The 20188-nt window shown below is 42.0% G+C and overlaps 1 protein-coding gene across 2 annotated transcripts in view; it reads left to right on the top strand.

Moving 5' to 3' along the window:
- The window catches only part of RSRC1 (arginine and serine rich coiled-coil 1), a 508526-nt gene that overhangs the window by 3512 nt on the left and 484826 nt on the right, over positions 1–20188 (top strand). For both annotated transcript variants that reach the window (XM_077488086.1, XM_077488085.1), the window contains exon 2: positions 6544–6732. In XM_077488086.1, the coding sequence (XP_077344212.1) occupies positions 6551–6732 (182 nt within the window). In that variant the 5' untranslated portion in view covers positions 6544–6550. The remainder of the gene's footprint in view (positions 1–6543; positions 6733–20188) is intronic.

Raw genomic sequence — 20188 nt, 5'->3', positions numbered from 1 at the left:
GGGCACTCGTGCATGCTCGCTCCCGAGCCGCCTCTGTGTGTCTATGACACACATAGTATGGCTCAACCCCGCCCCCACTCCCTTCTCATTGGCTGTAACAGCAGCGATAGCCAATCGCTGCCTCAGGTGGGTATAAGGGGGCCTACACACTGAGGGTTTTAGAACCACTGTAGGTAGTCTTATGTGAATGAGTCCTTACAAGTGGGAGGTGAGGTGGAGATGCTTCTCCTGGGCAGTCATTTGTGCTGTTAGACAGTTCCACTGGGTAACTGAGGTAAAAAATAAACCAGTGTTTACTAACTTTGTTATTTTGCAAGTGGTTAGTGACAGAGGGGAGGACACACTGCTAACTGTAACTCATACACTCTGTGTAATACTTGCTCTGAGCCCCTGCACTTTTTTTTTTTTTTTATAATAAACCTGTTTTTTATTGAATTTTTAATAGTGTTGCAAACTCAAAAAAGCCATCCCATGCAGGGGAGGTCACTGGTGACTCCAGATACAGAACATCACTAACAACAAGCTACCTAACATGATGGTCCCCAGACCAGTCCACAATGCCAGGAGTATGTGGCAGAGTATCTCCTCTTACTTGAGACACCCAAATGGGTGTAGCTCATTTGAAAGGCCTCCAGAAGGTCAGCTAGACAGATATCAAGGGTCTAAATCAGGGGTCTCAAACTGGTGGCGCTACTGCTGTTGCGAAACTACAAGTCCCATGAGGCATTGCAAAGCTGACAGTTACAAGCATGTCTCCCACAGGCAGAGGCATGATGGGACTTGTAGTTTCGCAACAGCTGGAGGGGCCGTCGGTTTGAGACCCTTGGTTTAAATCAACAGCAGTGGATAGTTCCTCCAACCTTTTTGCCCATTCACTGTGAAACTTTTTCTTCTTGCCCCTATTTTCAAATGTATCCCAGTAGAGATAGAAATTTTAAAAATAAAAATGAGAAGGTGCTTTCTTGGAGTGCGTGGCGATCGATTTTCTTGCATAGAAAAAGAGCAGTACCAGGAACATTCTTTTAGTGATCGTGGAGGCCATATCCTTTACTGGGCCCAAGAGCCACAATTTGGGTTCCTGGGTAAAGTGGGCCTGAATGATTGCGTTTATTATGTCCAGCACCCCTCTCCAAATCCTAGAGATGGACAGACAGGTCCAAAAATTGTGAAAAAAAATCGCCATCTAAATTACATTGGGATCAGTTCACTAAAGGTTACCACATGCGATATGAAGGTCATGTGACACATTTTTAGGAAATATCGCATGAGATAAGAGTCAATTCATCTACGTAAAATATTGAATGTGAGGTAAATAGTGAAAATTTGTTAAAACAGTGAAATAAATATCACAAATAAACATGATATAAAGCATTAAAGTCAATTCACTAAAACACACACATTTGTTATTTACCACCTGGTGATTACTGGCAGTATTTTTGAAAAGTACAAAATAACAATTAGAGGGACTGTGCACTGAAGTGAAAAGTATACAATGTAACGGTGGGAAAATGTTCTCTGAGCTCAGGAATGAAAATAAATTGTAACATTTCATAAGGGAGCGCTTGTTTTGTGAATAAAGGCATACTAGAATATTTTGATAGCTTCTCAATATTGCTGTGTGCCTTCTAGAACAATGTTGGCCCCCAAAAATAACGCAAAATTTAAGTGCTAAATAACGTAAAACATAAATATTTAATACGCTCATTAAAGCGGTTCTGCACTCATAATAAGACATTTGCCCATTCTGTTGCCTCTAGACCATATATTTGATAATGTCACCTGTTTTTTTTTTTTTGATTCATCTACCTTTTGTAATCCGTAGTAGTTTATTTTCATCCCCTGCGGCGATGGGCGGTCTCTTGCGGGGATCAGCATCATTTCCTGCTGAAGCCGGCACTGTCTCCTGGGATCTCGTTCAAGTAATCCCAGGAGACATTGCGGCTAATGCACCCGACATCTCGCGAGATTTCGGCTAATACAGCTGACATCTCGCGTGATTTCGGCTATTACAGCCGAGATCTCTACGGATAAACTACTACGGATTACAAAAGGTAGATGAATCAAAAAAAAAAAAAACAGGTGGCATTATCAAATATATGGTCTAGAGGCAACAGAATGGGCAAATGTTTTATTATGAGTGCAGAACCGCTTTAAATAACGCATTTTTATTTTTTGTGAATTTACTACTTTTGAGAGGAATACATTTTTGAGTTAAAAAAAACTCCTGCTTCCCACCAGCACAACGCCGAGCAATTACTAACCCTATTACTAAGCATAGCCTTTCAATTTGGGACAGACTAAGAGCTCGTTTTGGTCTCCAATCCAAACATAACCCCCTTCTTTCCTTCCTTAATAACCCATCTTTCTATCCTGCCTGGACTTCTCCATCATCTTTCCTTACTTGGTCAAATGCAGAATTAACCTGTTCTCATCACTTTTATGAATCCTCTTCTATTACCCCTTTTGCTGCATTACAAAAAACACATGCTATACCTCAAAAAGAAACATTTAGATACTTACAAATAAAACAATTTCTAATCCAAAACACTCCTTCAAATCCATCTACCCCAAGCTTCACTTTCTTTGAACAAGCTTGCAAATCTGATCCTCACAAACGAGGACTCATTTCAAATCTGTACAACCAACTATTATCGCATACAACCTCTTTCCCTCCAACCTATACATCTAAATGGGAAAATGATTTAAATCTTCAACCAGACAAACTAAACTGGACTCGCATATGGCAGGCTACTAGATCAGCCTCCCCGAATATAGTAGCTTCAGAAACTAACTATAAGGTGCTTTCTAGATGGTACTTAGTACCTGCTAAGATTTCAAAATTCCTCCCGCAATACCCAGCTAACTGTTTTCGAGGATGTGCTGACTTAGGCACACACTTACACATTTGGTGGGATTGTCCCATAGTCAGAGCTTTTTGGTCAGAAATATTCAAAATTCTTTCTATCATTTTCAAAACCACAGTAGAACCAGACCCTACGGTAGCACTCCTAAATAATAAACCTCAAACTTTAACTAACCACCAATTTAAACTTCTATTATCGATAACCACGGCGGCCAAACAAAATATTGCAAAAGCCTGGAAAACACCCACTTTATGCATGGTATCATTCAAACATAGAGTAACGCAAGCCATGATTCACGCTAAAATAGAGGCAACCGTACTAGATAAAGTTTCCATGTTCAAATCATTATGGCTTCCTTGGATTGAACACTACTTACCACATGGTCTAGACCAATCTCTTATATTCTCATGAAACAACTAATCAAACATATATCTTACCCCCTATGTTACATGTAGAATTTATTAACATACCATTTTCTTTCGGAGTGGTCTCCTCCCTCCACAACCCTTATATATGCTTCCCCCACCCTTGCTTTCCCCACACCCTCTCCTTTTACTATATATAGATGTACAAGCTAAATTAATGAGTTATATATTTCCTAATGTTATTACTATAGAGGAGATTTTAGGGATGGTTTAATTAAGTATCTTTTATTCAGGGAATAATCAAGCCACATGGTTGGATCTTGGCCCTGAATTATCTACTTACCTCTCTATACCTTCCTGGTAACAACCTTTCTTTTACCCTATATTATACCAAATCTCCTCCAACCCTAAACTTTGAAACTACAATTTTTACTATGTATCTAATCCAGTTATTAAACTTTATACATGTTTATCTTTAGCTAAAATGTGTTAAACTAATATATCCCAAATTACATGACTGTTAAAAAAAAAAAAAAAAAAAAAAAAAAACTCCTGCTTTATCTCTTGGTGAATTGACCCCATTATCAGCATGAGGGAGATAGGTCTTGGTTCAATCTACACTCACCGGTGTGAGTGTAGATTGTGTGAGAGAGTTCAATTTGGCATATGATTTAACATTAAGGGATAACACCACCCCAAGGTAAGTAAAGGAGTGTACCCACCGCAGCTGTAAGTCCTGAGGTGCCAGGGCCTCAGAATCAATATAAAAGAGGAGTGACCTGTGCCAGTTAACGCTCAGGCTGGAAAAGCACTGCAAGACCAGCAGGGCTCCCTGCAAGGGGAAGGTTCAATGTCTGTAGCCAGCTCTGAGACCCAGAATGTCTAGGAAGACACTAAGGGCCTCAGCAATTGGTTTCATTGCAGGGGAGAAGGGGCACCCCTTTTACGTAACGGAAAGGAGGAAGATAACTGCCCCACCAAATGCACAGCTGCATGGGCCCTGTATAAAGCAGTTGTAACCATGTAATGAAATGCAAGGAGAAACCCATTCTCTTCAGCACTTCTCATAGGTAGGGTCATTTGACAGTATCAAAGGCCTTCTCTAGGTCTAAGGAGACAACAACCTTGGTACCAATATTGAAGTTTTATATTAATGGCCATAGACATATGAGGTCTGGAATCCCATCTGATCAGAATCGATAAGGGTTCACGTTCGGATCCATTAGACTTTGGTGTGATTGTGTGTGGTCAAGTCCATTCATTTGGAAAGTCAGTTGGAACTCTGCCAAAAGTCCATCAGGAAGACTGTCGAACCTAGTTCGTCAAAGTCTGGTCAAGTGTACACAGCATCAGTCATATTAGCAGCCAGTGACCAGTTGGAAATATCACCTGTATGCTGGCTGTAAGGGGTAGCTCTATTGAGGTCTGTTGATAGGGTAGCATTAAAGTCTCCCATGATGAGTACCTTCAGCTGGGCATTATGAGCTAATCCTGTCTAGGAGAGTGTGTAAAAGATTGGAGCTAAACGGAGGTGGAAGATGGATATCAACCAAAACATATATGAGGCCTGGCAGTAAGTACTAGCATTATAAGATATATGCCCTGTGGATGAGTATGTACACCCTCAATTGTACACGGTAATGATTTACAAATTATTATGGATATGCCCCTGGAGTTTGAGGAATATGTGGTGTGAAACACCTTTTAGACCCAGGGCCTCTTGAGGGAGAGGACTTGGTGAGGCACTAGATGTGTTTCTTGTAAAAAAAAAAAAAGAAAAGTACGTTGATGCTGTCGTGTCTCCGGTGAGTAATCGGGGAAGGAGATTGGTGAACCTCTGTCCATCGTTACTTCTGAGACACCCTTTCTAAGGTGCTCTTCTTACAGTACATCCAGTCATGTTACTGACTTGTTGCCAAATAACCTAATTGGTTGCAGCACTTCCTTGTTAGTGCCACTTACTTGCAAGCTTTTCGAATGTAAATGTCATACATCCCAGGAGTCTTCAGGCAGGGAGCAGAGATTTTTCTCAGCTAAGCACACCCATTTGCCTGCATGCCTGAGCTTAGGGCAAATGAATTCCAGGAAGTAAATGCTACATGAATCATCTGTGCTTATTCAAGATGGATGCTAGGGGGGTTTCCCTGCAGTTCAGCTCATCATACTTTCTTTCCCAGCAATGACTTGGTAGACTTGATGAATTCCTCTACAGTTCTTGCAGCTACAAAAGGCATTGTGGGTTGGGTTTAAAGTTCATTTATGGCTTGAAAATGTAATAGTTGAATGTCTAAAGCCTGGCCACAGTTACACGTTTAGGTACATTGAGCATTTTTTGTAACATGATTTCAGTGATGGCATTAGTAGCCTATTATACAGGATTTATGTAGCACCAACAGTTTGAAGATGGAGACGGCTTTCAGACATTCTTCAACACATCTGCTGGATCTTTTGTGCAGTGGTGATGATGGTTGGACAGCTGCTTCCACTATGGCATGCGGTTCGATTCGCTAATCATGCCAAGTTGTATACATTCGGTCTCATGCACACTGAGCATTTGCCCAGCTCTCCTGAATGCCTTTCTGTTGACAGTAGAAAAGCAGCGTCAAAATCATGCCTAAAGCCATGTTTTTGTAGGCATGTTTAGGCACCTAAAGCGCTTGGGCGATAATACATATCATTAGCCAGAATAATAATTTATGCTGGCCATTGAAATTAATTAGCGCTAAACGTGTCTAGCATTAATGCGCATTTACACTCGTCAATCTTTTTTTCTACCAGAACACTGCTGCTCCTTAACGCACTGGCAGTGTTTTTGTGTTTTTTGTTTTATGGGCCTCTAAATGCTTGTTTGCATGGACACGTAAGCTAGCATTGAGAGGTGTTTAGAGGCAGAAAAAAAAAATCAAACGCTACTAAAAGTGGTGTTTATAACTCCCAGTGTACATGGGGCTTTAGTACTATGCTAGCTAAAGCAGACATTTCCCTGAAGACTAATACATGCAGATCTGAATAGTAATTTAGTTAATAAAAAAAGTAGCCCCTTGCAATTTGCTCACTCTGGCAAAATAGGATACTTGTCAGTCCACTGTTTATGCTATCAGGGTTAAGGTAGAATTTTAGAAATTTTGTTTGTAGTCTTGTATAAAGTGTAGCATCACTATTGGGTTTCAGTTGCTGCCTGTGTCCCCATTGAAGAGATATCCTCTTATTTCCTGTTCCAGTGAGCACCTGTAAACGGGACAGAATGAGAGGAGAAACTTTGCTAAATGACAATAAAGTTTGATTCTTTTTTTTTTACTTTTTTTTTTTGAAAGGTACACAATGGGTCGACACTCTTCAGATTCAGAGGAGGAAATCAGAACTCGCAAAAAGAAGAAACATCGAAGACGCTCTTCCTCTAGTAGTTCATCAGATAGCAGAGCTCGTAGTCATAAAAAATCTGGACGTAGATCAAGGTCTCGATCACGAGATGCATACTCAAGTTCACACTCCTATGACAAAAGGTAAGCTGACCTTTGTAGTATACTGCTAAAGACTTGCTGCAAGTCATTTTAAAGAAAAATTCTCATACGTATTAAAAAAAAAAAATTGTTCTATACATACATGTCTAAATACCTGTATTCGCTTCTCCAATAAAACTATTAAAATGTGAAGAAAATCTTTAGTCGTCGTCTTCCACATTTTCTAACCTCACACACCCAATCAAGTCCCATTTGTGGGTGGTACCAAGCCCTTGTTAATGATTGCGATGAAGGGAGATGACGTATCGGTTAGAGGGCGCTCCCCCAGGTATCCTGTTCCACCCCCTCTGTTTTTTTTGTTAGCTGTAGGTGGCCTGCTGCCTAGCATCCTTGGGTTGTAGAATGCAGGCTACCTCTTCCACCTAGCGCTCTTGGTTGCTAGGACATCGGTGGCCCCTGCTGCCTGGGGTCCTTAGTTGCCGGAATGCAGACAACCCCTGCTGTGCTTGGTTGCTTGAAAGCAACTGGCCCCTGCCACCTAGCATCTTTGGCCAATAGGACACAAGTAGCCCCTGCTGCCTGGGATCCTTGGTTGCTTAAACACAGGCAGCCCCTGCCTCCCGTGGTTGCTTGGATGCTGGTGGCCACTGCTGTTTAGCGTCCTTGGGTGCTAGGATGCAGGAGACTTCTGCCGCCTAGCATCCTTGGTTGCTAGGATGCAGGTGCCCCCTGTCGCCAGGCTTCCTTGGTTGCATGGATGCAGGCAGCTCCTGATGCCTAGCTTTCTTGGTTGCCAGGATGCAGGAAGCCTGCTGTCTAGCTCCTTGGATGCTAGGACACAGGTGGCCCTGCTGCCTAACGCCTTTGGTTGCTTGGATGCAGGCAGCCGCTGGTTGCTTGGAAGCAAGCAACTTATGCTGTCTGCCGTCCTTAGCTGCTTGGAAGCAGGTGGCCAAGCCATGCAGCTTCTTTGGTTGTTAAGGTGCAGATTGCTGCCTGCATTCTAGCAACCGACAGCACTGGGTACTGAATTAAGCACTGTTAATTGTAGTTATTTAAATATTAGTCTCCTTGCTAGATGCATGGTTGAAAAACAGTGTTGTGGAGGGGTTGTGGTCACTGTCAGCCACACTATTTCAGCAATGAGAAAATCTGGAAAGATGGGAAAATATACTACATGCACTTTGTTGCCTGGGGCACAGAAGCAGAAGAAAGAAGAAGTGTAGTAAGATATCAGCCATCCAGGCATAGTTTGGAGCATTAAAGTGATTATAAAGAATGTTATTGTGTGTCCCCAGAGCTAATGTGTGTGCCTTGTGGGCGCAGTGACTGCCAGGCACCCGCAATCGCTTGTGACAGAGTGAGAACCGGGATCTGTGTGTGTAAACACATAAATCCCAGTTCTCTCGGGAAGAGGAGAGAGATTGTGTGTTCATACTAAGGATGAACACCTATCTCTCTCCACCCCTAGTCAGTCCCATCTCTCCACAGTTAGAACACACCTAGGAAACAGAAAAACAAAGAAAACCTAGGGAACACAGTTAACCCCTTGATCGCCCCCCTAGTGTTAACCCCTTCCCTGCCAATTTAATTTCTACAGTAATCAATGGCTATTTCTAGCTCTGATCACTGTATAAATGTCAGTGGTCCCAAAATAGCAATATCTCAGCCCTGATAAAAATCGTTGATCACTGCCATTACTAGTAAAAAAATAAAAATGACATAAATCTATACCCTATTTTGTAGACGCCATAACTTTTGCGCAAACCAATCTATATACGCTTATTGCGATTTTTCTTTTTTCTTTTTCTTTTTTTACCAAAAATATGTAGAAGAATACAGTTGCAAAAAAAGTATGTGAACCTTTTTGCAATGATATGGCTTTCTGCACAAATTGGTCATAAAATGTGATCTGATCTTCATCTAAGTCACAATAGACAATCACAGTCTGCTTAAACTAACACGCAAATAATTTAATGTTACCATGCTTTTATTGAACACACCATGTAAATAATCACAGTGCGGGTGGAAAAAGTATGTGAACCCTTGGATTTAATACCTTGTTAAACCTCCTTTTGGCTGCAATAACTTCAACCAAACGTTTCCTGTAGTTGCAGATCAGACATGCACAATGGTCAGGAGTAATTCTTGACCATTCCTCTTTACAGAACTGTTTCAGTTCAGCAATATTCTTGGGATGTCTGGTGTGAATCGTTTTCTTGAGGTCATGCCACGGTGTATCAATCGGGTTGAGGTCAGGACTCTGGGCCACTCTAGAAGGCGTATTTTCTTCTGTTTAAGCCATTCTTTTGTTGATTTACTTATATGCTTTGGGTCATTGTCCTGTTGCAACACCCATCTTCTGTTGAGCTTCAGCTGTTGGACAGATGGCCTTAAGTTCTCCTGCAAAATGTCTTGACAAACTTGGGAATTCATAGAGATCTCCAAGAGCTAATTGGAGTGAGGCATCAGCCAAGTGGAGTCCAATCAATGAGATGAGATTGGAGGTGTTGGTTACAGCTGCCCTGCCCTATAAAAACACACACCAGTTCTGGGTTTGCTTTTCACAAGCATTGATTGGACTCCAGTTGGCTGATGCCTCACTCCAATTAGCTCTTGGAGATCTCTATGAATTCCCAAGTTTATCAAGACATTTTGCAGGAGAACTTAAGGCCATCTGTCCACCAGCTGAAGCTCAACAGAAGATGGGTATTGCAACAGGACAACGACCCAAAGCATAGAAGTAAATCAACAACAGAAAGAATGGCCTAAACAGAAGAAAATACGCCTTCTAGAGTGGCCCAGTCAGAGTCCTGACCTCAACCCGATTGAGACGCTGTGGCATGACCTCAAGAAAACGATTCACACCAGACATCCCAAGAATATTGTTGAACTGAAACAGTTCTGTAAAGAGGAATGGTCAAGAATTACTCCTGACCATTGTGCACGTCTGATCTGCAACTACAGGAAACGTTTGGCTGACGTTATTGCAGCCAAAGGAGGTTTAACCAGTTATTAAATCCAAGTGTTCACATACTTTTTCCACCTACACTGTGAATGTTTACATGATGTGTTCAATAAAAACATGGTAACATTTAATTCTTTGTGTGTTTTAGTTTAAGCCAGGGGTGCCCAACCTTTTGAAGAGCAAGGGCCACCTAAGCGACTTGGTAACCGGTCGCGGGCCACAATGAGCAGAGCAGGTGCATGGCAGCCCACTCTACTCTATAGAGCCACTCTACTTTTATTATTTGCGGATTGAATTGGAGGTAAGCGTTTGTAAACGGACACATCCATTTACATCTTCTGCTCCTTAGAGGTGAATGGAGGGTCCAATTGGGTCGGACTGACCGTGTGAAAGGGGCCTATGGCTCAGTGCAGGTAACCCCCAGGTACACTGCTCTGCACCTGCGGATCAGTTTGAAAGCAGCTCAGTAACCACTGCAGAACAGATATGCCCATATATACACTGTCATTTTAGTAATAAACTTACTATTAATAACAGTATTCTATTCCATCACAAAGCAGGAGGTCGACGGGCCACATCAGAGGGCTCCGTGGGTCACATGTGGCCCCCCGGCCACTGGTTGGGCACCCCTGGTTTAAGCAGACTGTGATTGTCTATTGTTGTGACTTAGATGAAGATCAGATCACATTTTATGGCCAATTTGTGCAGAAATCCATATCATTCCAAAAGGGTTTACGTACTTTTTTTTGCAACTGTACATATTGGCCTAAACTGAGGACAAATAAATAAATATATAATTTTTTTTTTTAAATTGGGATATTTATTATAGCAAAAACTACAAAATATTGTGTGCGTTTTTTTTATTTATTTTTAAATTGTCGCTCCTTTTTTGTTTATAGCACAAAAAATAACATCTGCAGTTTTTATCACATACCACCGAAAGAAAGTTCTATTTGTGGGGAAAAAAGGACATACGGTACATTTTGTTTGGGTACAATGTCGCATTACCGTGCAATTCTCAGTTAAAGCGATGCAGTGCCGAAACGCAAAAAATGGCCTGGTCAGGAAGGGGGCAAATCCTTCCAGGGCTAAACTGGTTAACTTTGTATTATCCACAAATATTGAGATTGCGCTATCTATCCCACCCTCTATATTGTTTATGAGTAAATGTTAACAGCATTGGTCCTAGGACAGATCCTTGGGGGACCCCGCTTACAAGGAAAGCTATTGTCCTGTTTTAGCCCTTATATGGTTCTTAGTCGATTGACTTCAGACTGCTGCACTTTGGTCATAGTCAAATTTACCTCCTTCCTGACCAGAGCACTTTTTGCAATACAGCACTGCGTTGTTTTAACTGGCAATTGCGTGGACGTGCGACGTTGTACCTAAACAAAATTGATGTCCTTTTTTTCCCACAAATAGTTTTCTTTTGGTGCCATTTGATCACCCCTGCGGTTTTTATGTTTTGCGCTATAAACCAAAAAGGAGCGACAATTTTGGGAAAAAAGGCAATTTGTTTTACTTTTTGTGTTAATAAATATCCCCCCAAAAATACATTTCTTCCTCAGTTTAGGCTGATATGTATTCTTATACATATTTTTGGTAAAAAAATCGCAATAAGCGTATATTGATTGGTTTGCGCAAAGTTATAGTGTCTACAAAATAGGGGATAGATTTATGGCATTTTTATTAGTAATGGCGGTGATCTGTAATTTTATCGTGACTGCGACATTGCAGCGGACACATCGGACACTTTTGACACTATTTTGGGACCAGAGACATTTATACAGCGATCAGTGCTATAAAAATGCACTGATTTTTGTGTAAATGACACTGGCAGGGAAGGGGTTAAACACTAGAGGGCGATTAAGGGGTTAACTGTGTTCCCTCACTGTGTTCTAACTGTAGGAGGGGTGGGCTCACAAGAACATGACAGATCACTGCTCCCGATCACTGAGACCAGTAGATCCCTGTCATGTTGCTAGGCAGAACAGGGAAATGCCTTGTTTACATAGACATCTCTCCGTTCTGCTTTTCCATGTCACGATCACAGGCCACTGGCGGACATCGAGCCCACGGACACGTTCACGTGATTTAGCCCCCGTGATTTAAAGGGAATATACAGATACGCCCATTTGCACAGCCGCGCCATTGTGCTGATGTACATCGTCGTGAGCTGGTCGGCAAGCGGTTAAAGAAGAGCTCCCATGTCAGATTGTGTGTAACTTACCTACTTTAGCTGTATACAGCAGGTATTGCTTTCTGAGATGTCACTCCCTCCTGGCTGACTTTCAAAGTTCTCTGACCTGTTTCCTTCCTTTGCCAGTTATGATACTACATGTCCCATGATCCTTTGAGCCTCTGTAGCTTCAGGACAGACTATGGGAATCACTGGGGTTACTGTGTGTGTTTCTGGGCCTTCATGTGGGTGGTGAAAGGAGAATATTGGAATTCTGCTCCCACCAAACACACTCCATTCATCTCTGCAGTGATCAGAGTGCTGTACAGTAGGAAGTGTAACATTAGAAACCATCTCTTTGACAAGAAATGTGCTATTCTAGCTGTAAAGGGCACACAAATATAACACTGAACACATGATCGTGTTTTTTTCTGCTCTGGTCTCATGCTTTTTAACAGAGAAACAGAAAATTGTCTTTGTTGAAGGCATGGTTTGTAATGTGTATATAGTGTTTGCTAGGGGTGCAACGGATCAAAAAACTCACGGATCGGATCCTTCCTCGGATCAGAGTCACGGATCGGATGATTTTTCTGATCAGCAAATAATAACTGAATTTGCAAAAACCTGTGAAAATTCCATCACCATATAGTTCCCACTGTAATATCCACAGTCTCCCCCACTGTAATATCCACAGTCTCCCCCACTGTAATATCCACAGTCTCCCCCACTGTAATATCCACAATCTCCCCCACTGTAATATCGGCTAAGTATGGCTGGGTATTGCAGGGTTATGGCTGAGTATTGCAGAGTATTGGCTGGGTATGGAGGTATGGTTGTCGCAGAGCAGCGCTGTGGGCACTACAGATCCAGCCCACAGCGCTGCTGACACCGATCTCTCCCCTCCACTGTACAGATCAGTACAGAGAGGGGAGGGATGAACCAGCGTCGTGACATGACGCCGGTTTCTTTACAAGTGATTGCTCCGTCATTTGATGGAGGGATCACATTGTAAATGGACTGGGTGAAGAAAGATGGCCGCCGCTTCGGAGCTAGGCCGAAGCCGCGGCCTTTCCTAAGGCCGAGACCGCGGATCACAGCCTGTGCCGATCCTAGCGGGGTGACCCGTTCGGATCACGGATCAGTGGCGATCCATTGCATCCCTAGTGTTTGCACATACAACACACAAAGCTCAATTTAATCACACACAAATCTTTTGGTTGTCGTACAGTGTACGTGTAGTCACCAAACACACTATAATTGTCAGCAGAAATGCGCACTTCTTCTATACAAAGTGTGAATCGGGCCTTAGATGCAAGGGATTCCATACTAGAATCAGTGCAGTCTTAGGGCTTGTTTAAATGAATGGTGTAAAAATGCAGCACAACCACAAGGTTTTACCACCCCCCAACTTCTCCCCCTTTAGCTGAAGGGGCAGTGGCTGGGGTTGAACACATGCCAAGACTGCAATAGTCTGCTTCATGGCTATGGTGGGAACTATACCTCCTGTTGTCCTTGGTGGGCACTACTGTCTTCCAGACACAACAAATTCTAGTGAATGGATCCACACTGCAATTGCACACAATGTGCATGTTTGCAGTGCAGTACTGCAGCATTTGGGGGGTTAAAATGGGTAAAGACGAGGTAATACAACTCCTTCTCACCGCCTGTCAAATGCTCTCTAAAGAGTGATCCAAATGAAGATCACTCTTCAGTCTTCAAAGCAGGTGTAAATGTGTAATTCCTGTCTTGCAGCATGCCAAATAATAATAATGGCTTACTGCAAGACTACAGAGGAAGGGCTATGGGAGGTTATTATGAAGGTGTTTCCTTTATATGTAAATCACTTCGCAGAGAGCAGGGCTCTGGGAGGGTAGGATCTGAGGTGTGAAATCTCTCTCTTCACACTGGTCAGTATATTTATTTGGGCAGTACTGAATTCTAATTGTGATCCATTTCTTCCTGACCTGCAGCAACACAACTAGTTTTCAGAACAGGCTGTGTATGAAAGGGTTTCCTATTTGATTTTGAATAATGCTGTGATCTGTGAGGCGGGACTTGGGAGGTTTCGAATCTTGCTGTAGGTGTGACTGGGTGGGATTGAATGCAAATTAGTATGTATTGCATCCCACCCACCATCAGAGCTGTGAGTGAAGTTACATCATTTGCACAGTCTCAAACTGTAGAGGGTTGTTTTTTAGGCTAGAGATGCAGCAGGAAATGGCTGTCAGTCTTCATCAGGCTATACAGACCAGCACCATCTTTAATATTGACTGGACCCTGGGCAAACATTTTCTTGGACCCCCTCTTCCATGCAATTTTGCTCTCCAGATGCTTTGAGACATACAATAAATAGCAGCTAGACTCAAAATCAGTTTACTTAATGAAATCAGGCAGTGATTGCGATTGGTTGCCAGAAGTTTCAGTATATCATTACTGGCCACTGACGGGCTGTAAGAGGTTTCAGCACACATTATGGCTCACTGTTATTTTCTAGAGGTTACAGCACATGATTTCTGCTTGTTGATTGGTTGTTAGAGGTTACTGCACATTATTACTGCTCACTGATTGGTTGCAAGAGGTTAGTGCACAGCATTACTGCTCACTGATTGGTTGCTAAAGGATACAGCACATCATCTCCTCACTGCCTGCGTAGTCACATGCACCATGTTATTTTGAAAAAGGGTTCCACCTCCAGTTTGCTTACTTTTGCAGAACATGATGTTAGGCTTAAAGACCACAATTGTAGGCAGGACTTTCAAGCATGCTCCTTTACCTCCCCAGTGGGCAGCATTCAGCAGAAGTGATGGTGGATGTGACCTCAGAGGGACATGACGTACATGTTACAGGGGTATGATCTATGCTGGGACTGAACATTCCGGAACGGTTTAGGAGATATCCCCTGTATTTGCATGTGCCGAAGGGATCAGCACATGCGCACTGAAGCAACGGCTAGTAACATGCTGTTGTTTCAGTGAGTGTGCCGCTAACGGCGGCTCCCGCATGCATGTGCAGGAGTGACGTCATCTCAGCTCCGGCCAATCACAGCGCCGGAACCCGCGATACTCTAAAGTAACTTTGGGAGCGATGTCGGCTGCCGGAGTGGTGTACGAGGATGGCTGCAGGGGCTTCGACCTCAGGTAAGTCATAATGAGCTAGCATGCTATGCGTACTAGCTCATTATGCCTTTGTCTTGCAGGGTTTTTTTTGTTCTAGGGTTTACAACCACTTTAAGGAGTGTTAGTATCTGAATATGATATGGTATTAGCCACTTGCAATCCTCCATTTTGCAGAGCTCAGCCTGTGAGCGGGTGAAGCAAAACTAAGGGACATGCTAATGCTACTTATTCTTTCTCTATCCGGTCACAGGCTGGGGGAGGGCCTTGTAACCATTACTGAACTGTAGCAGAGCAAATCGGGAATCCTGCTTGCCAAACAGTAATCAGAACTTGGACAAAAATGCAAAAAACAGTTCTAATATAAGTATTTCATCTGTGTTTTAAGCTGTTTTACATGTGTTTAGCTTTAATGTAGTTTGTAAATTCTGTTACACCACCTGTACCTACAGGTAAGCCTATAATAAGGCTTATCTGTAGCTACTGTGAATAGCTCCTAAACTTGGGCAGTTTAGGAGATATTCAGAGTGCATTTAGCTGATGACGCATGCGCTCTGAATGTTCCAGCTTATTTTTGTTTACTTTATTGGAGTGGCTCCATTCTTTCAGAGTTCCCTTGCTGTCCTTGGCTGAGAATACGGCTGTACGTCCATAGGCTGTCTGTGTGCACATGTATACATGCAAAAAAAAAAAACAGATCCTGTTCCCTTAAAGCATGTTATACAGCACAGTGCTTGTGCTGTGGTATTTGGCCCCCTGTAACACCTAAAAGAAAACCTAGCTGATCCTGCCTGGCTATACCCTCCCTCCTGTAAACTGACAACAGTGTATCATGGCTGCTGAGCCCTGACACCGTGGTCTGCTTACGTGCCTCAGTCATCCGCAGCCCTGCTCTCTGTCTCCTGTGTCCTCTCCTCCATCCTCTCCCCCCTCCCCTCCCTGACTGTCTGCTCGTGTCAGTGCCTGCCCCCTCCGCTCCTGCTGCTTTCATATTTAATAAAAGCTCCCATCCCTTCTGTATTATAACAATATGTTCCCCTGTGTCTGTGTTATGTTTATCTGTATCGAACACAGCGGCTCCCTGCGATCATGTGACTTTGGATCTCTCTCTCATCTCAGCCCCACCCACTAGAACTGTCAGTCGGGGAGAGAAGGGAGGAGGCACCTGAGCACAGGAAAACACTATGTTATCGGTACAGATAAGCCTATTTATTATATAGCACAGGCACGGGGATCTTATTGTTATAATACAGAGGGGATGGGAGCTTTTAATAGAAGTGGCTTAACAACCACTTTAAAGTGATACTAAACCTTTTTTTTTTTTAAATAACAAACATCATACTTGCCTGCTCTGTGGAATGGTTTTGCACAGAGCAGCCCTGATCCTTCCTTCTTTTCTGGGTTCCCCCCGCCATCACTTCAGGCCCCTCCTGCTGACCGATCTGGCCTGGCGGCAATGATAATGAAATGCTTTCTTACAAAATCTAAAGGAAATGCTTTCCTGAGTAATGTTTTAGTTGTGGATTTTATTATATGTGGGCTAAAAAATGTGACTACAAAACTATATCAAGTGGTCTTTTGAAGTTGGTAGAAAAGGTGGTGGGATCCTATCAGGCACCCAGTTGTTTTTTCCTTGATCAGATTCATAGAAAAACTCAAGACAGAACTGATGCCATTATGTTGACAGAGAATCTTTCATACTCTTTTTGAGTCCATGCATATATTTCATGCAAAATGGGATGTGTGGTTTTCAATTTTGAATACAGTAGATGACTAGATCTCCTCCTATTTTTTTTTTTTTTTTGATAGTACCATTCAGCAAATATTAAGAGTATATTAAAGTGGATGTAAACCCTCATATATACCCAGTGAAGTCAACAGCCTCAGATGATGCACTGAGATGAAACCAATCTTCCTACATAAGTTTTACTTGCATATCTGCTGTCTTCATCTTGCTATATTGTTAAAATTCAACACGATGTAAGAATTCTAAACTTCCTCATTCTGCACTGGAAGTGTAGTCTTGGCTTACATTGGGAGACAGCTGATTGGAGAAAATGCACCCCCCTTCCACATAGGTAGAAGAACAAAGATTCGTTCAGAGCTGTGCTGTGACAAGACAAGCTCTATGCTAATCTACCTCCCATGACACAAATTTCCAGCTACTTTTATCCCCCGTCTCTGTGAACTTCTCAGAAGTTATCATGCTGATAACAGAGCAATGAAACAGCAGAAACGCACAGGACTTAGAGATAAGAAAACACTACGGATATACTGTATGTGCATAGGTCAGATTTCATGAATTGGGTTTACATCCACTTTAAATAGGTTTAGGATTATACCTTTTATATATCATATGTTTTTTTTTTATGATCTGTTGATAACACCTATCATTGGTATTATGTACAAAACATCCATTATATATGACTGTATACCTATACTGTATATTGGTATGCTAATGATAGTAACTTTCTATGTTGTATACCGAAATGTTTATATAATTTAATGCAATCTGATTTAGAATATTTCTGAATAAACGGTTTGTAAACACTTAAAAAAAATCCCATCGCTAATTGCCCATTAATTCTAAGAGGAAGAAATCAGGAACATTGGAGAGGATTTTGTTTGTAATATTGAGAGAAACACAATTTTTTGGATACCATTGGATCTTCTTTGCTATGAAGTGCGCACATAATTGCACAATTCCACTGATTGGGCAGTTCCTTTTTAATTCAGATGCTTCCAATTCTTTAAAAGGATCTTGAGTTCTTGCTTATTGATTTCTTGTTTTTTATGTTATGTCACATTGGCTCTATCTTTCTTTTCATAAGATGTTTTCTGACTCCCGTTGACAAATGGTTTCCCTGTTCTCATCTGCTTTATTTAGGAGCTCATCAAAGTTTCCAGTTCACAAGTATGATGCGCTGGTAACAGATGATAGAACCGGCCTTGGCTTTAGTTATTAAAATTCTTGGTCTGAATTCCTCCCCAATTAGTTTATATACCCTGTAAAACTTTCTGGTTTCTATGAATATTGGTGCACTGTTTTCTCAGATTGCTTTTCCCATACAAAATGCAGTTTCTTCTCTCCATTTTTTATTTTTACTAAATGTAAATTCCACATGTCATGCACAGTACTTGTGCTGTGTTTTCCAGGTATTTTTCATTTTTTGGCAGTAATCTTTTCCTTTACCAAGTTGAACCAAGAAGTTTACGTCTGAGCAGATTCTCTACCAAGCAAGGCCTTTGTTATCCTGCAGATGGTTTCTTAACATTTTTTCTTACTCTGAATGATCCAAGCCATCTTTGACATGAGATCAGTGAAGCAGATGTTCATCAATTCTGCTGGCATATTGGATTTCTGCTCCTTCATCCTGAAGTGTAGTGTGGCATAATTTCTTTGCCTCTTATTTGCTTTATTGCAGAAAGCGGGGTTCATATTGTTGCTTTCACATGGTGATGGCCATAGTCTGCTTTAACTCCCATTGTTGGAACATATATTCCAAATTTTTAAAAGGTATTTTGAGTCAGTGTTCTAATCAAAAGGCCATGAGAGATTTTAAAGCAGCATTAAAATTGAAACAAAATGTAAAACAATATGGTGTGGCTTACCAATCATTAGATGGGCGGCACAGTGGTGTAGTGGTTAGCACTCTCGCCTAGCAGTAAAAAGGATTGCTGGTTCGAATCCCAACCACAACACTACCTGCCTGGAGTTTGCATGTTCTCCCTGTGCCTCCCACACTCCAAAGACATGCAGGTAGGTTAATAGGCTTCTGTCCAAAATTGGCCCTAGTATATAAATGGGGACCTTGGATTGTGGGCTCCTTGAGGGTAGGCACCAATGTGAGTGTGCAATGTACAGGGATAGGGACAATTGTAGACACTCACTCAGGTTTAACTGGATGGACTGGTGTCTTTATTCAACCTTACTAACTTTGTAACTATGTGGGGGCTGCATTCGTTTTCTTTTTTTTAGGCTTTTCCTCCTCAGTTTTCACCTGCCGATCTGACCAGTAACACACATCCTATATTGGAGTGCCCCTTCTCTGGATGAAGGAGCACAGGGGGACCTTTGGACTGCAATGTTGTCATTCTGGAGATAGGAGAGTGTTGGATGTATGAGCAGATTTAAATACACTGACGAATTGCAGCCAAACTCCAGCTCACCCTTTATAATCAGTTACAGCAAAAAGTTTTGTTCCTTTTTGGAATAAACTCGTCTGGGTCCTCAATCTGGGGCCCTCTAGCTGTTACGGAAATACAAGTCCCATCATGCCTCAACCTTTGGGAGTCATGCTTGTAACTGCCAGCCTTGACAAAACCTCATGGGACTTGTAGTTCCACAATAGCTGGAGGGCCACAGGTTGGGCACCAATGGGATAAAGGTTTTACATAAAAGCTAATCATTGTGACCACCCCTGCTAGTGTTAAGTGTAATCACTGTAACTGATAGATTCTGCTGGAGAGCTTGTTCTTTTGAGAAACAGACTTACTGGCCAAATCACCAAATGAAAACAGAAGAAATCAATCTTAGAAATTGAATGTAAATCTAAGAATTTGTAAGCTGCATTATAATAAATGTTCTCAGTCTTTGAAATGTTCTTTTAAAGACATTACAAATACTTTTTTTTTTTTTTTTTTTTTAAGTGATCCTGTGATCCTCTGTTCTCAGCTGCATAAGGAGATCAGAGATCTAGGGGAGGAAAAACAGCAGCACACTGGTCTTCCCGGTGAATGTGCGGGCGGGAGGGGGTCGTGTCAGCACCAGACTGGTCATTGGAGGAGAGTAGGCTGTGAAAGCTGAGTTCCCAGGACAGCTAGAAAACTAACCACGCTGCACTCTCATGCCTAGCGTGGTCAGATTTTTACAAAGGAAGCAATACAAATGGAACAGGATAACTTTTCATACAAGTACATGATACAGCAGGCACACATCAGGAATACTAAATCTTGGATGAACCTTATTTAATACCACTTTAATGTATATACCTCCCCTCTCACTTTTGTATACCCATGATGATTTTTACCTCAGCTTTGAGGTGTTTTTTTTTTGTCATAGGTTTCTTTCGATAAACCATTGAAATCATCATATTTTTGTTGTATAGATACCCCAGTAGAAGCATTAATGTTATAGTGTAGATTGAACAAACCAACTTTGCCTATGACCCCAACTCAACTTGGGGTCATAGGCAGGAATGCTGCCTATGAGCCCAAGAATATCATCCCCACTGTCAA

Source organism: Lithobates pipiens, unplaced genomic scaffold, assembly GCF_037356315.1.
Source record: "Lithobates pipiens isolate NorthernLeopardFrog02 unplaced genomic scaffold, aLitPip1_a1.2 Scaffold_18, whole genome shotgun sequence".
NCBI classification, from domain to species: Eukaryota; Metazoa; Chordata; class Amphibia; order Anura; family Ranidae; genus Lithobates; species Lithobates pipiens.
Note: the sequence above shows the minus strand (reverse complement) of the source record. Positions and strands in the feature narration are given on the sequence as shown.